This window comes from Globicephala melas, chromosome 3, assembly GCF_963455315.2.
Source record: "Globicephala melas chromosome 3, mGloMel1.2, whole genome shotgun sequence".
Lineage (NCBI taxonomy): Eukaryota > Metazoa > Chordata > Mammalia > Artiodactyla > Delphinidae > Globicephala > Globicephala melas.
Genome location: NC_083316.1, coordinates 26,392,250 through 26,411,906, shown reverse-complemented (window position 1 = coordinate 26,411,906; position 19,657 = coordinate 26,392,250). Strand labels below are relative to the sequence as shown.

General features: G+C 47.9%; 1 protein-coding gene across 1 annotated transcript in view; it reads left to right on the top strand.

Moving 5' to 3' along the window:
* The first annotated feature begins 758 nt into the window (after nt 1-758).
* The window catches only part of MTMR12 (myotubularin related protein 12), a 63,698-nt gene continuing 44,799 nt past the window's right edge, over nt 759-19,657 (top strand). Inside the window, exon 1 of the mRNA XM_030843693.2 lies at nt 759-974. Within this exon, the coding sequence (XP_030699553.1) occupies nt 807-974 (168 nt within the window). The 5' untranslated portion in view covers nt 759-806. The remainder of the gene's footprint in view (nt 975-19,657) is intronic.

Below are 19,657 nucleotides of genomic sequence, written 5' to 3'. Positions count from 1 at the left end.
TGTGTCTAACATAATGCTTCGTACCAAATGTCGAATTTAAATGAATTTTCTTTGCAATCTTCACTAAAAATGAGGGTTTTATCGATAACTTGGGAGGGTGAATAAAAGAAATCTCTTAAGGCCTTTTGATATTCTGTTAGAAACGGAAAGATTAAAAACAAAAAAGTTTCAGAAAATGAGGTCGACAAGGCCTTTTATGATCATTCAAACCCATTCCTAAGTGCCTAGCACTTGGTTTGTCTCATTTTTGTCTGCACTTAAAACAGTAAGCCCGAACATCATTGATGGGGCTTTGAAACTCACTCATTCAATCGGTGAGATTCGATACACTACACTTTCGGAAGTTTTATTCCAAAACGGCAAGGAAAAAGACGAGAACGACGGCAGTGAACCAATGCTCACAACTTAGTGACTGCAGGATCACTTGGCGGCGGCGACATTTTTGCTATCCAATCGCCGGGGAGTCCGGAGAGAACGCTCTCTGGATTGGTCAGAAGAAACATCTGTCCAGGTTCATTCAAGAAGGGACTTGACGTGGGGCTCGGCCGGCAGAGGCTTCTGGCCAATCAGAGAACGCATGGGGGCGGGCTTTGCCGCAAACGGTGGAATGGAGCCTATCTCGGAAGGCTAGTAGCCGCCAGGCAGACCGGCCTGTCGCCAGCGGAGGAGGCGTGGCCTCCGGCCGCGGGTTCCCGACTGCTTGGGCCTGCGCGTGGAGTGGGTGGGGCCCGCGTGCCTGGGCGGGGCGAGCGGTGTCAGCGGCGGAGCCGGATGCGGGCGGTGCCGCGGCCGCCGCTGCCCTGGGGATGGGCGGAGCCCCGGCCGCCAGTGCTGGTGGCCGCTGCGAGCGGCCGCCTCTTATCCCGCGCGTCGCTGCTTCCCAGGGCGGCGGTATGCTGGGGAAAGGTGTAGTCGGCGGTGGCGGCGGCACCAAGGCGCCCAAGCCCTCCTTCGTGTCGTACGTACGCCCCGAGGTAAGGGGGCGCCGCGCGGGCGGGGCGTCTTACTGGAGCGGCAGGGGCGAGGGGCGCCTGCAGCCCCTTACCCGTCGCAGGAAGAGCCGCGGGCGCTTCCTGCCCGGGTGCCGGAGGGAAGCCGAGCGGAGTGAGGCCCCCAGGGGCGCGCTGGGCTTCCCGGCGGGCCCGGCTGAGGATCCCCGACGCGGGCAGGCAGGTGCTCGAGTGCAGGGCCCGGCTTGCTGGCGACCAGGTGAAGGGGCCCGAGCCGGGAAGGTACTGCGGCCCGGCACGCTCCTGGCTACAGTGGAGGGGAGCTGGGTTTGGGGCACCGAGAGAGGGGAAGAGCAGGGACGTCTGGACCCCCTTGGGGACCTGCCCAGAGCCTGCAGTCCGGGCGGGTCTGCCCTGCCCTTGGAATTTCTCAGTGAGTCTGTAGAGCTTGCTTATCTCAGCTGCTTGCTTCTAAGAGTGCTATTTGATGCCGCTGGCGGGATACCGTGCACTGCCTCTCGCTTCCCGTCAGCACTGCAGGGAGAAAGTGTGGGTCGGTCCCGGCCTCAGTCAGCCTCTACCTCTTCCTTGTAAATTCCCCTCTGTCGCTTTTTCCCCCTTTTATTTCACCCCCTCACCATCACCCTTTCGACTCCCCGGCTGCTTTCCTCCTGGAGTTTTACTGTCAAGTTCATTCATTCATTCAGAAAATATTTTTTGAGCTCCTACTCAGTGCCAGGCACTGTTCTAAAACTGCTTGGGGGTATACATCAATGAACAAAACAAAGATCCCCGTTCTCCCGGAGCTTATCTGAGGGAGAGAGGGGTAAACAATGAATAAAATAGGTATAAGTAAATTATATGGTATCTTAGAAGTTGAAAGCATCATGGGAAAAGAAAAGACCTCCTTCTCCTTGCGCAGTGGCATTTGAGCAAAGCTTTGAAGGATGCTTGGGATCTGAGGGAAGAGTCTGGAGTGTTGGAGGGCCATCACGGAAACCAGCCCTGCAGAATCCAGGGGAGGAGGGGGAGAGTCCTAGGAGAGGAGGTGAGAGAGGTTACAACCTGTAGGCCTTGCTGAGAGCTTCTTGAGCTATAGCTCCCAATCCAAATGCCTAATTAGATGCATTTTCATTTTGTATTTCTGAAGGTTTTTTCCTGCTCCTCTCTCAGCACTTTAAACAGCAATGTGCAGAAGCATCAGCAAACTCTTCGGCTGTCTTCACACCTCTGTAGAGCAAAGGCAGGTGGGCTGTGGGTGAGAGGGCTTGATCAAGGACCGCTTCTCTAAGAGCACCTGTGGCCTGAAGCCTTTGCATATATATCTTTAAATTCAAATGTCTTTTTTTCCAGTGGAGAGTACTCTTGAAATGGGTCTTATTTTTAGTCCTGATTTTTAAATAAAAACCACTTCCTCTGTAAGTGCTTGATAAGGAGTCAGGGTCATCTTGCATATTCAGCAGGCTCTCCTGTAGTATGGAGGGTAAGAAATGTGGTCAGTTTCTCTTTGTGTCTTTTTTGATGGAGACCTGGTTGAAACACAACTGATCTTTTAACCTTTCCTCTTTAGGGAGACTAAACTACAAGTGGAAGGTCTTCTGAAATGTGGCCAGAGTTCAAGAATGTTCAAATTTTTTATCCACCAAGAGCACATGTTGTAATTAGACATGTTTACCCTCTTTGCCCACAGCTCCTGATATGTTTCCTTTGAGGGATAATTAGGGAAGGGGAGTGGTTCAGCCCCAAAATAAGCCTGAAGTGGTCACATTTTTCAGATCCGTATAGTTGGCAGTTTTGTTTTCTTGCAAGAAAATAGTGCTGTGTAGACACTATGCTTCTTTGTTGAAATCTGTCTCAAAAAATATTTTGTGACAGGATAAGGCTCTGACCTAAATCATGGATGGTTTTTAGAAGATAAGGGATTGAGGGAGTAAGGAGACAATTTGCTGTTCAGTACAGTATAGCTTTTGCTAGCTATTACGTTATGGGAGATGCATGTGAGCAGCTTCAAGGTATAGCCTATGTGCCTCTGAGAGCACTGGGTCTGGTAACCTTCTCTTGACTCGGGAGGAGGAATCCTTCAGAACACTTTTCTGAAGACTGTCATTCTGCTGTTTCTATTCCTTTCCCTCACACTGCCCTCATCTTTACTGCTTGTCACGTGTGTTTTCCTATCACTGTCTTCTTTGTATGCTCTTTGTTTTTGTTAGCTGGGAAGTCGCGATTTCTCACACACCTTTTTGCTGGTAGATCACTAAGCTTCCAGAACACCCTTCACGCCTTCACGGTGCAAAGTGCCTTATGATACCTGTGCCTGGTGATGAACGTGTTCTAGGCTGATCAGATCTTAGAAGATTTATCAACAGCTGCATTCTGTATGCCGAAGAGGCTATCAAGAGCCAGCACTTTCTATTAAAAACAAGGCTTAACTGGATAAAGTATTTGAAGATGATGCTTATAGACATGATGGCTTATTTTTTTTGTTTTGTGATCAGAAAGGATTGGCATTGGACAGCCTAAAGTGAGGGGTGGGAGTTAACTTCACCTGTTAAAACTGGATCTCTGCCGCAGTAACTTGGCTCTTCTGTCATTGATTCTCCTAAATCAGTGAATGTGAAAGTTAAAATCCTGAACTGTAATTTAGGATCTTTGGTCATGTTTTGTGAACTCTGCCCAGAGGGTTGCAGATCAGTAAATTGCGTAAATGGGAAGCTGATGGTTCTGGAGGCTGAGGTGAACAGGAGGGAGAGAGCTGGGCGTATCTTGGTGGTACCCGATGGCTGGTACTTAAAAACATCTCAACACCTCCACCCCAGCTTAGCCTTAGACACAAGGTGCCTCTGTGCAGGGGAACCCTGGATGCTGAGCTCTGCTTCAGGGAGGTGTTTGGTTATAGTTTGGGTGCCAGATCCACTTTTCTTATTAAATAAAACACCTGTTTGAATTATTATTATTTCAGAAGTCGAAGTGGTCATTGTAGAAAAATAGGACAATATAGATAAGCAAACAAATTTTTTACAGAAAAATTATAAGCTTATTGACGACTTGGAATGTATCCTGTCAGATACGTGTGTAGATGTATGCATATGTTTTTTACCAAAACGGAACTAATATTGCTGATCACATTATTTTGTAATCTGCCCATTTCACCAGAAATGTATATTGTAAATGTCTTTCTATGCCCATTGTTAACCTATAACTTCATTTTAATTAGACCCCTTTTCCTCAACAGAGACAGTGTGATGGGGAGATGTTAGGTAGCGCGAAGAGCCCAAGAAAATATTGTGGTTTTTTTTTTTATAAATGTATTTATTTGTTTGTTTGTTTATTTTGGCTGTGTTGGGTCTTTGTTGCTGTGCACAGGCTTTCTCTAGTTGCAGCGAGCGGGGGCTGCTCTTCGTTGCGGTGTGCAGGCTTCTCATTGCGGTGGCCTCGTTCGTTGCGGAGCATGGGCTCTAGGCGTGCGGGCCTCAGCAGTTGTGGCGTGTGGACTCAGTAGTTGTGGCTCGCAGGCCCTAGAGCGCAGGCTCAGTAGTTGTGGTGCACAGGCCCAGTTGCTCTGTGGCATGTGGGATCTTCCCGGACTGGGGCTCGAACCCATGTCCCCTGCATTGGCAGGCGGACTCCTAACCACTGCGCCACCAGGGAAACCCCAGTAGTGTGGTTTTTAAATGGTTTTCTAGTTAGTCACCTTCTCTGCTGCCGAATGACAATTCTGATTCTTTAAGACTGTCAGTTTTCTGCTCAGTTACCTGGAAATTGTAAGCACGGGTTTGGTAATTCATAGTGGTTAGAAATGCTTAGTGTCTGTACCTGGCAGCTTGTAAATAAAGGACCCTTAGGTGATCCTAAGAGAAAGTTCTGATTTAATAAGAGCCGGTTCCATTGTGATAAGGGAGCCAAATAAAAGCCTCAGGGTACTTGTGTGTTGTTCTCAGAAACTAAGACCAGGAAAAATTCAGCTTTTAGAGTTTGCTGTACTTCTGCCCGTGTTTGTGTGGTATTCCAAATATGGTTAAGATGTACTTTCTAGTTGAGTTTAGGTCAGTGCTTGACTTGAATGCACTAATAATAGTTATTAATTACTTAGTTGTGGATTTTCAGACTTGGAAGAGAATTTAAAGATGATCCACTCCACCCCTGAACTCTTCCTCTGTTATGTCGATGTGAATGAGGCCCAGCGGGGTTAATTGCCCTGCCCGGGGTACAGTGTTATTGTAGAACACAGTTAAGAGCTGTCTCTGGAGGCCAGCAGTGCCTGTGGCTAAGCCAGACCCACAGCAGTTCAGGAAAGGTTTTATATAGATGTGGGAGAAAAGGCAAGAAGAGACATGAAGATTGAGAAGGGTCCAAAAAACCCAGATTTAAGAGCCGGTTTTTTTTCCTTCTTATTGATCCCTCAGGGAAAAGAATGCATTCGATTGCCTCTTCTTCATTTAAGGCCATTTCTTTTGGTGGGGAGAAGTGAACCCATGATCCTGAATTCTTCCCAGAGATAGAACTGCAGGTATATATCAAAATAAACAAGCCAAGAATTCACTGGTATTCATTAGGCACTTCTGTGTCCCAGAAACTGCTTATCTCATTTCATCTTCATCTGTCTTATGTGGCAGATACTACCATTACCTCTCTTTTTTGTGTCTAGATGTGGAAAGTGAGACCCAGAGAGGTTAAGCACCTTACTCAGGGTCACAGCTGGCGAAGGTTGCTGCCAGAATGTAAACCAGGGCCTTCTGACTCCAGGGCCATGCTCTTATCCCTCTATTTGTGAGTGCAGGGATATCATTAGTGAAACATGCTTGTAGGCATGCCTGGTGTTTGCACGCTGGAGTGCTTTCTCATTCGCGTTCTCTAGCAGCGGTTTCTTTCTTGGCTTTTTTAGGTTCTCCACCAGGGGATTGTGAGCAGATATGGGGCTCGCTGGCGATACGGTTAATTTGTTCAACAGATATTTATTCAGCACCTACTAGTACCAGGCACTATTCTAAGATGTTGGGGATCCAAAACAGATGAAATGATTGAGATGATTTTTTGGTGGAACCCTCTGGTATTGGACCGCTAATTTTGATGACTTTGATGGATCGATGACGAGAGGAGATTGGCTTAGCCTAAAACAGACCTCCTTCCTCAGTCCTAGCCGTAAAAAATACCTTTTAAAGCAAAATCTAGACCCATTACTTTAAGACTGTATAACTTTTTCTCCATTCCAAACTAATTTTTTAATGGCAGAATTTTCTCCTTCAGCTTAGAGGTCATCCATAGTGATTTAACAGGCCATTAAAGGACATTCAAAGTTCTTCCTAAAATGACCACTTTCTTAGCTGTGGCTTGAGCCTGACGATCTGTCCAAATCTTCCGCTTTTTCTCTCCTGCATGTGCTTCCTGCGGCATCTCCCTGGGTCCCATCCAACACCACACAGCTTCTGCAGATAGAGCACCAAAGATGTCATGAGGCTATTGTCAAGCAACACTTCCTGCAGCCCATCAAGCAGCTGCCACACAGACAGCCCCCGTCTTAGCCAGCCTCTCTCTGTGCCCTGCTTCCGTCTCTGAAGCTAAAACCAGCACTGCTGTCAAAATCTTAGGCTGTGGGGAACGCATGCTTAGAAATTTAAAGTTCTAGATCCTTCTCTGAACATCCTCAACAGAATGTTTGATATCCTTTGACTGCTTCCACGTGAAGCCATTCTATGTCACAGCGTGCTTTAGAGAGAACTCAATTTTAGGGGGTCAGAAAATTTTTTTATCACTATAAAAGATGTATACCTTATTTTTATGATAAAGACAATGTTGCAGACTTTGGAAGTTAGAAAAATAAAACTACCCGTAATTGTGCTACCCTAACCAAAGCAGTTATTTCCATTTTTTAGTTGTCTAGGCTTTGTGTCTTATATGGTTGCACTCATAATATGTGTAAAAATTGATAGCCTGCCCTGCGGTGGTTGTGTTTGAAGGTGGTACCGCTGATTCGCGTCAGCAGAGCAGAAACTTCGAGTCGTTTTTCCAGCAGGAAGCCTCCCTCAGTTTCTCATCAAGTTAAGCTTGTGACTTCTTATGTGCTTTATTTGGAGAACAGTGGGTTTGCAGTTTAATGAATCACTTACGATAAACTTCTTGAGGTAGATTAGGAGATAGGATTGAACTGGAATAATTCGGCTAACCTCGAATATTCTGCTGCTTTGGAAGGCAGAAGAGAGGAGGTGGAAATGGGAGAGGGACTCCAGGAGGGAGCGAAGCTGCCTGAGAACCGGAAGGGCTGCAGGGCTTCCCCCTTTCCTTAATCCCCTCTGCATACCTGGGGTGTCACCCTCCAAGGAGAGCAAGCACTTGTCTTTGCTCTCCCTAGCTAGCTGTGTGTGAGGCCAGTCCTTTAAGCCTTGGTCATATTTCTACCCGAACAGTGGGAATAATAATACCCATCTTATCTGGTAGGTGTATGTGAACATTTATGAGTCTGCACTGTGACTGTGCACGGAGCCCTCAGCGGAGTGCTTGGCGCCTGGGTAGCCTTCAGGAGATGTGGGCTTTCATTGTTACTGTTACTCAGGAGCCATCTGGATGGTTTCAGAAAGTACTTAATCGTCAATCTTAGAATACAGGATCTTTCCCAGCTAAGGTATTAATGACAGTGGAATATTTAGTTGTTGCGGTTGTTGCCATGGTATCATGCCGGGAAAGTTCACGGTGGTAGCTCTTCCTTAGAGTATTTTTCACTATCTCCGAAAGTTTCTTTTCTTCTTCTCTTTGTTCTTTTATACATTTGAGAATGATTTGATTATGTTTTAAATTCCAAACCTAATGAGAACATTTAGCAGTTGACTTTTTTCATTGTTAACATTTGGCCTTTGACATTTTGCTAGATTCTTTCTGTGGACTTATTTTTTTCTCTTCTCTCATTTCTGAGCCTCTCTATCATAGGCCAGACTTTGTCCATCACATCTGGTCAATGACTTACTTAAGATACGAGTAAATAAAATCAAATTACCTCTGGGAGTAATAATTCTCTTTACCTACATCAAAGGCAGTTGCCAGACTGTGCTGTTTTGATTACATACGTAAACGCTTTTCCCTCCTGTGCCCCTTCGTCATTCCTTGTAGACCTGGCTGGTGGGCAGCCTTTCAGAGGTGGCATCTAAACCGTCACTTGTTTGCTTTGGGGGGAGAGAATGGCTTCAGCCACGAGAAAAGCAGGGCCTGTGTATGAAAGCGCTGGCCACAGTGGTGAAATATTTTGAAGTCTACCTTTCCCTTGTGACAGATTGCCAACCCCTGTTTTAGGCAGTGGTCCTGAGCTGCCGGGGTTTTTTTCCTTTTGTTTTTGCTGAGAGAGTTTTTTAAGATTTCTGAGAATACATTTGAAGGGAATGATCCCAGTTTTTTAGATGAAAAATCTCACTGTGTTCCTACCTTTTCTCCGTATATAAAATTGAATTCGTGTTTTGCTTTAATTCCTTGAGACCCACTTCCCAGTGTGACTTCACCTCTCCGAGCCTCCCTTTCCTCACCTGTGACGCTGGATGCCCAGCTTCCCGGCAGGCTTATTTTGAGCATGAGAAGAAATACCACGTACAGCCAGCTTGGGATGTGATACGTGGCAGATACTCAACAACTGCTAGGTGCTTTTATTATTATTAACAAGAACTTGAATCAGAAGAATTACTGAGTGTGTCACTACCATTTGCTAAGCACCGTGTTAGAATTAGGCGTGAAAAATAAAATCTGCAGTCTGTGCACTCCGGAGGCTGACATTCTGCTGGAGAGATGGCAGGTCGACAGATGGCCGTGACGTGCAGAGGTAGGTGCTGCCTGTTGCTGAGCGGGAGCACACGACGCTCTCGGGAACGGAGGAGGGCCCACTGCTGCCTCTCCGCAGCATCTGGCCTCATTGGAAGGTTGCGTGGGACTTGGAAAGGGCAGCGTTGACGTGGGCTCTGCTCTGGGGAGGTGGGGGAGGGTGCAGTGGGCAGGTAGGAGGCACAACTTGAAAGGCTTACAGGTGCGTGGGGACCAGGTGGTCAGACCATCTGTCCTCTCCCCTTGTATAAGGTGCCCGCGGAGGTGCAAGTGAGGCAGGTCCTGAAGAGTAGAATCCAGGGGCACCACAGGGACACGCCTGTTGTTCCCCACTTTCTGCGGATGCTGCTTCGTGCGTCCGTCTGGCTCTCGGTGAGCCTGTAGGCAGCTTCTCATTTGCCCCAGTTCCTCTTGCTCCAAGACGATGGAAAAGCTACTGCCCCAAGGCTTTTAGCTCCCTGCCAGCTCCTCGGCTGACCTGGTATTTACATAGCAGCACTGGAGGGGGACCAGGAGGGGAGGCACAGAAGGCAGCGCCATGTGTTTCTGCAGCTGCTGTTGGTCCCATCAGTTAGCTTCAGTGATAAGACTCTGACAGCCCCATGACTGCTCCCTGACACCTTTCCTCTAGCGCTGTGCACATTCCAGCGCTGCCCTCTTCACTTTCAGTGTGATATGCGGGTTAGCAGCATGGCTTTGGAATTAGAGCTTTGCCCCTTGCTGTATGGATTTAAGCTGGGTATGTAACTTCTCTGAGCCTCAGTTTCCTGACCTGTGAGATGGGAATGAAAGTAATAGTATCTAACCCATACAAGTGACATTAGTCTTAAGTGAGACAATCCGTGGAGAGCTGCTAAGTCAGCACAACTCGGCACGTACTAAACACTTATGAAATGTTAACTGCTGTAGTTGCATTACTCTTCACCCCAGAAGCTGCAGCTGTGTGTCTTCATTCATGTGTTTGTTTCTTGGGCCACCAGAGCAGGTCCCGATAATGGCAAGACTTGACCTACGTTCCCTTCGAGCATTGTTCGTTGCTTGCACTCTCAGAGGCTTGTGTCTGGAGCCAGGGGTGCTGTCCCTCTTATTGAACCCTGCCATACCCACTGTGGGCGCCCTTTCCATTTCTCCTCCGGCACCGATTTCTTTTCCAGTGAGTTGTTTCGTGGATTCCCTCTCTGTCCTCCTGTAACAGTATCTTCCCTTGTCTCAAGGGCTTCCAGGAGGATCTGGGGTTTGGGCAGCATGCTAGGTCCTGGGCCTGAAACTCCAGTTCAGCTCCACTTCCCACCTTCCTAGCTGCTGCCAGTGGCCCCCTCCTTCCCCAGTCACGTGTGGTCCAAACCAGTTGCAGTCCCCAGGGTGCCCTTTGAGAGGGGCCTCTGTGGTGGTCTGTCTTCATTTCCATTGCCACTCTTCCTGCTAGCATCTCCTCTCATGCCCGGGACCACCGACCACAGCTGCTTACCTGGTCTCTCCACCTGCCACTGCTCCCTTCTGCATCCCCCTCCCCGAGACACTCCTCCCATCATGGCCAGGCTCCTTTTGGACGCAGCCTTCACGTGTCATTTTCCTGTTAAGAGTCCTCCATGCCCCCTGCCCCTTCCACTGGTCCAAATCTTAACGCACTTTCCAGGCTAACCCCAGGTTCTGACTGCTTCTGGTTTGTTGAAAGATAAGTAGCTTGGATTTGGGAGCCCTGGGCTCTGGCTGTTTCTTTTCTGTGTGTCCCTGAGGGAGCCCCTTCAACCTCTTTGGGTCTCATTTCCTGATTTATAGAGTTGGATTAGGCAAGTGTTTTTTTTTTTTTTTTTTTTTTTTTTTTTTGCGGTACACGGGCCTCTCCCTGTTGTGGCCTCTCCCGTTGCGGAGCACAGGCTCCGGACGCGCAGGCTCAGCGGCCATGGCTCCCGGGCCCAGCTGCTCCGCGGCATGTGGGATCTTCCCGGACCGGGACACGAACCCGTGTCCTCTGCATCGGCAGGCGGACTCCCAACCACTGCGCCACCAGGGAAGCCCATAGGCAAGTGTTTTTAAACATATTTTGTGCAAGGAACTTTTTTTTTTAAACAGCGCGGTTCTTGAACAACCTTTTCAAAACGCACTGTACCACGCGCTGCTCTGGAGGTTGAGACAGGCCCCAGGGGTGGGGAGGGGTGTGTGTGTGTCAGGGTGGGAGCGGGGACCTGCAGCAGGGACCTGTGTTCTTTCTGTTAACCATGATCTCTTCCTTCAGCCCCTGTGGAGAACTGCTATTTCAAATGAAATCATAAAGGAAACCCCAAAATAGAGAAAGACCAGAAGAGAGAGAGTATGAGAGGTACAGTGTGAAAAGCCGCAGACCAGGCAGTACCGAAGGCTCTTGTTACTTCAGCCTCTTTGCATTCTCAAGGCTTTGCTCGTAACTAGCTGCCGTCCTCCTTTTAGCCGTGATACAGGCTGTCTATAGCTCTGGGTTTTGGTGATGCCATTTGAGTGTTTATTCTCTACTCCTTTGTGTATAATTGTTCTATGTCTGTGGCTCGTATTTCCCCAACAGAGCTGTAAGCTCCTTGAGGGCAGGGCTGTAGTGCTGGCCACTCAGTGTGGCCTTGCGGAGCTCAGGCTGGCTTCAGAGAGGGCTGAATGGACTGTGGCCCAGGGCCGTCCCTGGAGAGGGCCTCAGAGGGTAGCTGGTGGGAGCTTCACTCAGAGGTCATTTTTTGTTTGTTTGTTTTTAGAATACAACATTTGAACATTTATTTAATTTTCTTTTATACTTACCTAGGGTTATAAATTCCAAATATATCACTTTTAATTTTTGTTTACATCCCTGTCATTGAAGATGGCAAATGTTAACCAAAACAAGTCCCTGCAAAGTCACATGACCAAGGGCCTGGCTACAGGAAAGAACAAAGAGTTAAAGTCCATGATGCAGTTTACCAGACAATGATGCAGAGATGAGTTTGCAAGGAGCTAGCATTCTGGCTGGAGTGGTGGATGGAGGAGAGTGGGCACTGATTGTGGTATGTGCTACAAAGAAGTACAAAGAAACAAAAACAAAATACATGACTGTGGACTCCATTTACTCAGAGGTCGTTTTTATTTCTCCTGCAGAGTGATTTGGGGGAGTTGAGGTTGAGAACTAGGTGAGGAACTTCAGTGTGATTGCTGACTCTACCCTTGGTCTTTGTGCCTCAAGAGTCTGCTTTGGCCTGAGATGCTTTGCCTAAAAATACCCCTTTTCGCTGTCACTGTGGCGCTTAGTTTGGTAAACTGGTGACCTGTGTGGACACCTGAAGCCCAGCTGTTCCCCATGGTGTGTCTCCAGCTGCTCTTTGCTTCCTTAGGCAGCTTCCGTTCCAACAAGCGAGCAGACCCTCTCTGTTGGAATTAAGCCAGCTTTTTGTTGCGGTCAGATCTGTGGGTTCTGAGGCTTACACTGCTGCGATGGGTCTTACCATTTACTCTCTAGCCTGAGGTTCTTACTAGGGAGAATGTGCTAAAGTGTTTGGATTATTTAAAGGCCTGGGGAATGCCTGGTAAGAGTGATCCTTGCTAAGAAGCACGAGTAATCCTTTCACTGCTGTTCAGTAAATGATGAGCTGTCAAAACAGGTGAGGGCTTTAGTTGGGATCTTGGTGAGCAGTTACTTTCTTCCTTCAAAAAGAAAAAGTCTGAGGTAAGGGAAAAAAGCAGCAAATCTAAATGTGAGAGAAAGGACTTAGAATGACACATGAGTAAGTTTTTTTTTTCACACACACATACTGTATTTTATTTTTTACAAGAATGAGTAAGTATTGCTTAGCTCTTGGGGTGAGGGTGCTGTCTGAGGTTGTTGCCTATTTCCCTGTCCTGGAGACTTGTTACAGTTGAAGGGACACTTGATGGTGTGTATATATATATATATATATATATATATATATATATATATTTTTTTTTTTTTTTTGCAGTACGCAGGCCTCTCACTGCTGTGGCCTCTCCTGTTGCGGAGCACAGGCTCCGGACGCATGGGCTCGGCGGCCAAGGCTCACGGGCCCAGCCGCTCTGCGGCACGTGGGATCTTCCCGGACCGGGGCACGAACCCATGTCCCCTGCATCAGCAGGCGGACTCTCAACCACTGCGCCACCAGGGAAGCCCGAGTTATGTCTTAATAAAGCTTTTACAAAACACAGTTTAAGAATCAGGACTGAACTTGGTGTCAGAAGTCCTGAGTTCTGGCTTCATCACCTGTTTAGCCCTGTGAGCCCAGGCACATTATTTACCCTCTTGGAGCTTCAGTGGCCTTATCTGTAAAGTGGGGATGAGAATTCCTTACAGGACTGTTGTCAAAATAAATGACGTAGAACATGTGAAACAGGACTTAGGAAAACCTCCAGCAAATTATATATTTCCGTGTTTAAGTTAGACGTATATTTTTGCGGATAACAGATGCTTAGTCTGAAGTGCTCTTGAGCGTTCCCAGCTCGCCCTGTGGAGTGAACGTGTATTGTGGCTGAGAACTGATTTGCATGATGAGTAAACAGCAGAGTCCTTAAGGACTAGGTCCCAACCCTGCCCCGCATCTGTGGTCTTGGAACCTTGAGTCCAGACAGAGATCGTTAGTTTGCCTCTTACTGCATGTCTGCTCCCCTGGCTTCAGGTGCTGCTGACGTGCTTTATTGTCAGAGTAGTCGTTGCTTGTATCCAACTGCCAAGGCAGTGTAAGGTTAGTAGAGTGGAGCTGTGGTCAGTGGCAAAGCTGGTACCTGATCAGGCTGGCTCGGAAGGGAGCAGAGCCCCCTGGCCAGGAGCGGGGAACCAGCAGCCCTGGGAATCAGCTCCAGGGAACAAATCTTATTTTGATTTCTCTAGCTTCCTGGACCAGGATAGTAGATAGATTCACTTAGTCTCTAGTCTCTATCCTCAGTGATAAGGCTTCCAATTTAAAGTCTGTCTTTGAACGTGCCCCTGCCCTATTCATGAGACTAGAATGTGTTTCAGGAAGCCAGCTAATGGAGAGGTGTGGGAAAGGTCAGTAATACCTGCCACTAATCACATACTTAGGTAGTAATTTTTATTTATTTAATTTATTTATTTTTGGCTGCGTTGGGTCTTGGTGCTGCGCGTGGACTTTCTCTAGTTGCGGTGAGCGGGGGCTACTCTTTGTTGTGGTGCGCGGGCTTCTCATTGTCGTGGCTTCTCTTTGTTGCGGAGCATGGGCTCTAGGCGCACGGGCTCAGTAGCTGTGGCTCGTGGGCTCTAGAGCGCAGGCTCAGCAGTTGTGGTGCACATGCTTAGTTGCTCCGTGGCATGTGGGGTCTTCCTGGACCAGGGCTCGAACCTGTGTCCCTGGCATTGGCAGGCGAATTGTTAATCACTGCGCCACCAGGGAAGCCCTACTTATTTATTTATTTATTTATTTATTTATTTATTTATTTAGCTGGCTCTTAGTTGCGGCACACGGGATCTTTTAGTTATGGCATGTGGGCTCTTAGTTGTGGCATTCAGGATCTAGTTCCCTGACCAGGGATTGAACCTGAGCCCCCTGCACTGGGAGTGCAGAGTCTTAACTGCTGGACCACCAGGGAAGGCCCGAGAAAGCTTTGCAGAGGACTTGAACTATGTGGACAGTGGACTGGACGAATTGGGTGGGCGGGACAGGGGAGAGCGGACTGTGGGGTCCAGCGGCTGCGCCGGGGGCTGGATGGCGGGAGCAAGACCCTGATCGTGGGGGTGTGCAAGGTGCGTGCTGGCGGCTGGAAGGAAGAGCAGCAGCAGGGAAGGACGGGCGTGGACGGACTCTGGAACCGTTAAGGAAGCAGAGCAGACAGGATCATGAGAGGCAGGGGATAGCTGAGAATGACTGCTGGGTGTACGGTAGGGCCAGAGTCCAGAGGACAGCAGGTTCGGCGAGGGGCGGGGGAAAATGATGAGCTGACTTAGAAATGTGAATTTGGAGGATCTGAGGGACATTACAGTACATGAGGCCAGGAGGCTGTTTGGGGTCCAGATCTGGAGCTCTGAAGAGAGATCTGGAGTAAAGATACATTTGAAGGGAGGAGGGTTGTCAGCATATGTTGTGGGAGAGCTGCCCCAAGGAACAGAGGTCCTGTGGACCCTGCCCAGAAAGGAGATGAGGAAGAGCAGCCAGCCAGAGTGTCGGTTGTTTGGCCCAGACGCATTTCTGCTGATTTTCAGGGCTCTAAATGACACTTCCTGAGGGTAGCAGTCTTTGCTGACCCGCTCCGAATGCGGTTAGGTGTGTCTGCTGTGTTGCTGTTGTGGCCTCCTGCACAGCGTAGCAGCGTACACGAGTCATTACTGTTGCTTGTGCTGTGGTCAGACTCCCATGTACTCTGAGGAGGTCAGGGCTGTGCCTTGTGTTCACATCTGCTTTTGCTGTGCTGGTACAGCAGGTGCCTAAGAAATGACAGTTCGGTCAGTGAAAGAGTGTCTGAAAGGCCGGGGAGAGGAAACGGTGTCCTTGGGGAGGATGTGGTCGGCGGACAGGAGCAGGCTTATTGTAGTGAAGGGCATGGCTCTAGACAGGCAAACCCAGGCTCAAGTCTCGCTTCACTTAACCTTGGTCAACCTCATTTTCCCCATCTCTAAAATGGGAACAGTAACGGCAGTTAAGAGTTGTAAGGATTAAGTGAGATGATGCGTAGAGATAACCTTCTGCAGGTGTCTAATGTTTATTGCACTGAATACCCAGTTTTCCAGTTATTATTTTTTTGTCTGTCTGAACATCTTAAGGGCAGAAGTCAGTTCTTCATCTTTTTACACTGGGCATTTGGTAGGTAGGTTACTCAGGAGCTGTTGAAATGAATTGGTATCTATTGGCAGTGGGTCATCTTGCACCTCTGAGTAACCAGACATACAGCTCGAGTGTTGACTCACTGGTTTCGCTGCACAGGCTCACGGGAACCCTGTGCTTTGAGCCACGCCTTCTCAGAGACGTAGTTCTGAGAGGAGATCAGATGGACACCTCGTAATTGCTGGGCCACCTGTATGAGGTGGGTCGCAGTGGGTGTGTCTCCTTTGGGCCACAGGCTTGCTGGAGAATGGGTGGCAGTTCTCACGTCTCGTCTGGCACAGACGTGGCCAGAATAAGAGTGCTCCTGGCTCCGCACGGGGCGAGTTTCTTAGATGTGAGGGCAGTGGCAGCTGCGTGTCCTGGGAATTGTTGATACTCACCGCGGCAGCAGGAACAGACGTAGGTCCTTTTGACCTGTGGGGTAAAATGTGCGGAAACTGGAAGACTTGCTGTTCATGCCCTTTATCCTCTTTTTAAGCTAAAAGAAACAAACATAAAAAAGTAGCCATAGCATTGGGGTAAATGTTGAAATAGGAATTAACCCCCAAACCCCAACCTTGATCCTCGCACTCTGGCAGAACTACCCTCCACTTATGTTCATGCCGCTGTTCTAACTGAATTCAGGCCACTGAGATACCCTAGTTTTGAAGACTTGGACGTTCTTTGACCAGTGCCAGCCGTCTCTGCTGTTCTTTTGTGCCATAATAGCAAGCTTTGTCCACACTCAGATGGAGTAGCAAGAGGCGCTGCACAAACCACAGGGATGGTGTTTAACGCCCCAGTTGTTGAAAATTTGCATCATTTTCAAATGAGTTCCTTTTCAGGCCTCTTGCAGGGAAAAGTCTGTCAGCATAACTAGTGGAACCCGTTCTGCTTGATTGTTAAAGAACTGTACTTTTCTAGCCCTCTTTTCTTACACATTGAGCATGATACTTAATTGGGGTCAGTAAGGACTTTTGTCCCACGTGTCACAGCTCTGGAAGTACAGTTGTGACCATTTGCTGATGAGGCAGCTGGGCAGGGAGGATCAGAGTTGAAGGGTAGTGGGATAGAAGGAGCAAAGGGTTAAGGGGGACTCCGGGCCCTTCCCCGAAACCAGGTGACAGTTTCAGAAGCTCCCGCTGCTCCAGAGAACAGGGCTGGTGCAGAGGCAGCTGTCCCTGGATGCTGGTTGAATTTCCTGGGAGATCCTGGGATGATGCCAGGCCCATCCACGGCACCTGCTCTCCTGCAGTTCTTACTGGACAGGCTTCATGACTTCTAGTCTTTCTGGATTAATACCACGTACATGACAGCCTTTAATGGAATGTTCTTTACAGTATGATGAGAGCATTTGGTGATGCCACCCACGTCAAAGCCCAAGCCTAGATATTGTCTCTTAATCTCCCTCCCATGTGTCTCTCTGGTTCCTGCTGGAGTGTTTTTAAAAACCTCTCATTACCTAAAGCCATTATTAATTAAATTACTCAACGAAATCTTCTGAGCACTTACTGTTTGCAAGGCCTGTATTGGATTCTGGGACAATATGGCAAGCAAAAAACCAGACAGAGGACCTGCCCTCAAAGAGTTTATAGATTGGTGGGGAGATAGACTTAAATAATTACATAAATAAATGTGAAATTGCAGTTATGACAAGTGCTAGGAGGGAGAGATACACAGGGCTGTAAGAACGTGGAAACAGAGAGGGCTCCCCAGGGGAAATGACCCTTGTCCTGAGGTCCAATGGATACTTAAAATTCACAGGGCAAGGAGGGAAAGGAGAAGCATTCCAAGCAGAAGGAACCTGGACTTCAGATAGGAAGGGGCTTGGCAGGTACGAGAGGCTGAAGGAAGACCAGTGTGGCCAACATGCAGACTGAGGAGGAGGTTGGTGGGAGAGCAGGGCGGACAAGGAGGTGGGGACCAGGCTGTGCAGGGCCTCCTTGCAGGCTTTATCAGGTTGTTGCCCTCCTGCCACCAGTAATCCAGAGCAGACCGTGCTGTGAAAGGAGCACTGCCACTTTAGGTGGAGAATGCATAAGAAAGAGGCCATCTTTCAGTAGCGTAATCTACTTTGTTTGGTTGTTTTTCTGGCCACGCCCCGCAGCTTGTGGGATCTTAGCTCCCTGACCAGGGATTGAACCCAGGCCTATGGCAGTGAAAGCTCTGAGTCTTAACCACTGGACCGTCAGGGAATTCCCAGCTTAATCTACTTTGAATAAATTCAGCAGTCGGGAAAGCTTACCTTTTGTCGGCATGCCTGCCTGAGCAGTCCCTTCCTCAGATGCGGTGTTCTCTTAAGAAAGCCATTAGTTTACTCTTTTGGTCTTTTTTTTTTTTTTTTTTTTGCGTTACGCGGGCCTCTCACTGTTGTTGTGGCCTCTCCCATTGCGGAGCACAGGCTCCGGACGCGCAGGCCCAGTGGCCATGGCTCACGGGCCCAGCCGCTCCGCGACATGTGGGATCTTCCCGGACCGGGGCACGAACCCGTGTCCCCTGCATCGGCAGGGGGACTCTCAACCACTGCGCCACCAGGGAAGCCCTACTGTTTTGGTCTTATAGTGGGTTCAAAGTACTTTCTATTGCAGAAGAAAAGACAGCAAAGGACAGGACCTAAGTCATTGTAGAAAACAAATCCTATTAACAGAAAAGTGCCGTTTCTTTTTCTACGACTTCAGGTATTACTGTGCAGTCCAAGTCTAATGGAATTAGGACCAACCTGGATGTTGTGAATTGCAGGAGTTTCTGATCCACAATAAAAAAAAAAAGAATTGAGAAGCCTCCTGAGTGGTGTCAATTTAGTTTCATGTGGGAAACAGGATTGAGAGAGAAGCAGAAATTATTGTACTCAGAGTCTTGAATCATTGCAACTCTTAAGTAGTATGTTGGAATTCTTTGCTTAGTCATCAAAAGAAAGGAGGAGAAAAAAGAAAGGAATCAAGAAGCATAGATTCTGCTGGGTCCAACAATTGTAACAACTCCCATTTACTGAATATGTATGCCAGGTGTTATACACCTGTTTCTCTTCATATCCTCATACTGAGGTGGTATTGTTTCCATTCACACAGGAGGAAACCAAAGCTCAGGTTAAATGGCAAGCCCAAGTTCATGTCTGTAGGTACCAGAGCTGGGTTTGGACTGTGGTCTCAAGTCTGTATTATTTGTTTTCAGTACATGCACAGAGAGAAGTTTGGAGAAGCCAGGGGAAAGACAAAACTTAAATTGTCAGTACTAGGCTGTGTTAAAAATACAACTCTCTGCTTTAAAAAAAGGGAAATTTTGTTCTAAGATACACATGGATTCCCACCTAATATGTAGATGCAAATGAATTTCTCCCCTCAGATTTTCTGTTTTAGCGGAGAAAACAGAGTGTTAAGTGTCCATTTTAGACCAGTGGAGCGACTTGGAGGAAATAAAATGTTTGTGTTATGTCTTTTTAGCACTTGGTGCCAGATGTGATAGAAGGAAATTGTGTTTTGGAACCTTTAGGGATGTTATGTTGCCTCTTGGAATTTGCCCTTCTGGCTGGATAAAATTAAACCGAGAATAACAACTTCAGTTTTTGACTCAGAGCCCTTGTAAGCAGTGAAGGGTTGATGTGAACATTTATAAGCATTTTGGCCTACGAGAGCTTCATTGTAGAGACCCCCGCTCCATTCTTCTCAAAGTCAGTGATCATCTGGCAGGGCCCTTCCCTTTTTGTGCCTTTGCTGAGGGGCCGTAGGTCCATCACACTTTCGAGATGTGCGCATTCTGAATGTGAACTTGGTAAGAAACTAGTTTTTGAGAACCAGTGGAATGGAAACGACCAGGCTGCTTTGCAGCTTCTCAGCAGATTCTTAGGAGTGTAGCTGGTGTTAGCTTTCACATGCTTTTGTCCTGTATGAGGCAAATCCTTGTACAGTGGAGTACAGTTTTCTTAAGGGAATTTTTCTGATTTGTTCTAATCAGTTTTGTAACAGGAGACTGGTTTTCTGTTATACGCAATGGCTGTGATGACTTTTTTTCTTTTGTGGTAGGAAACTGGAGACCATGTTTATTGGAACTAGGACACAGCAGCGAGGAATGTGGGCTCTGGGGCTTGGGCCGAACCCTTGGTTAGTGACTTATTTTCCTATAAAAGGGAAGTTCTTGAACCTCTTTAAGCCTAAGTTT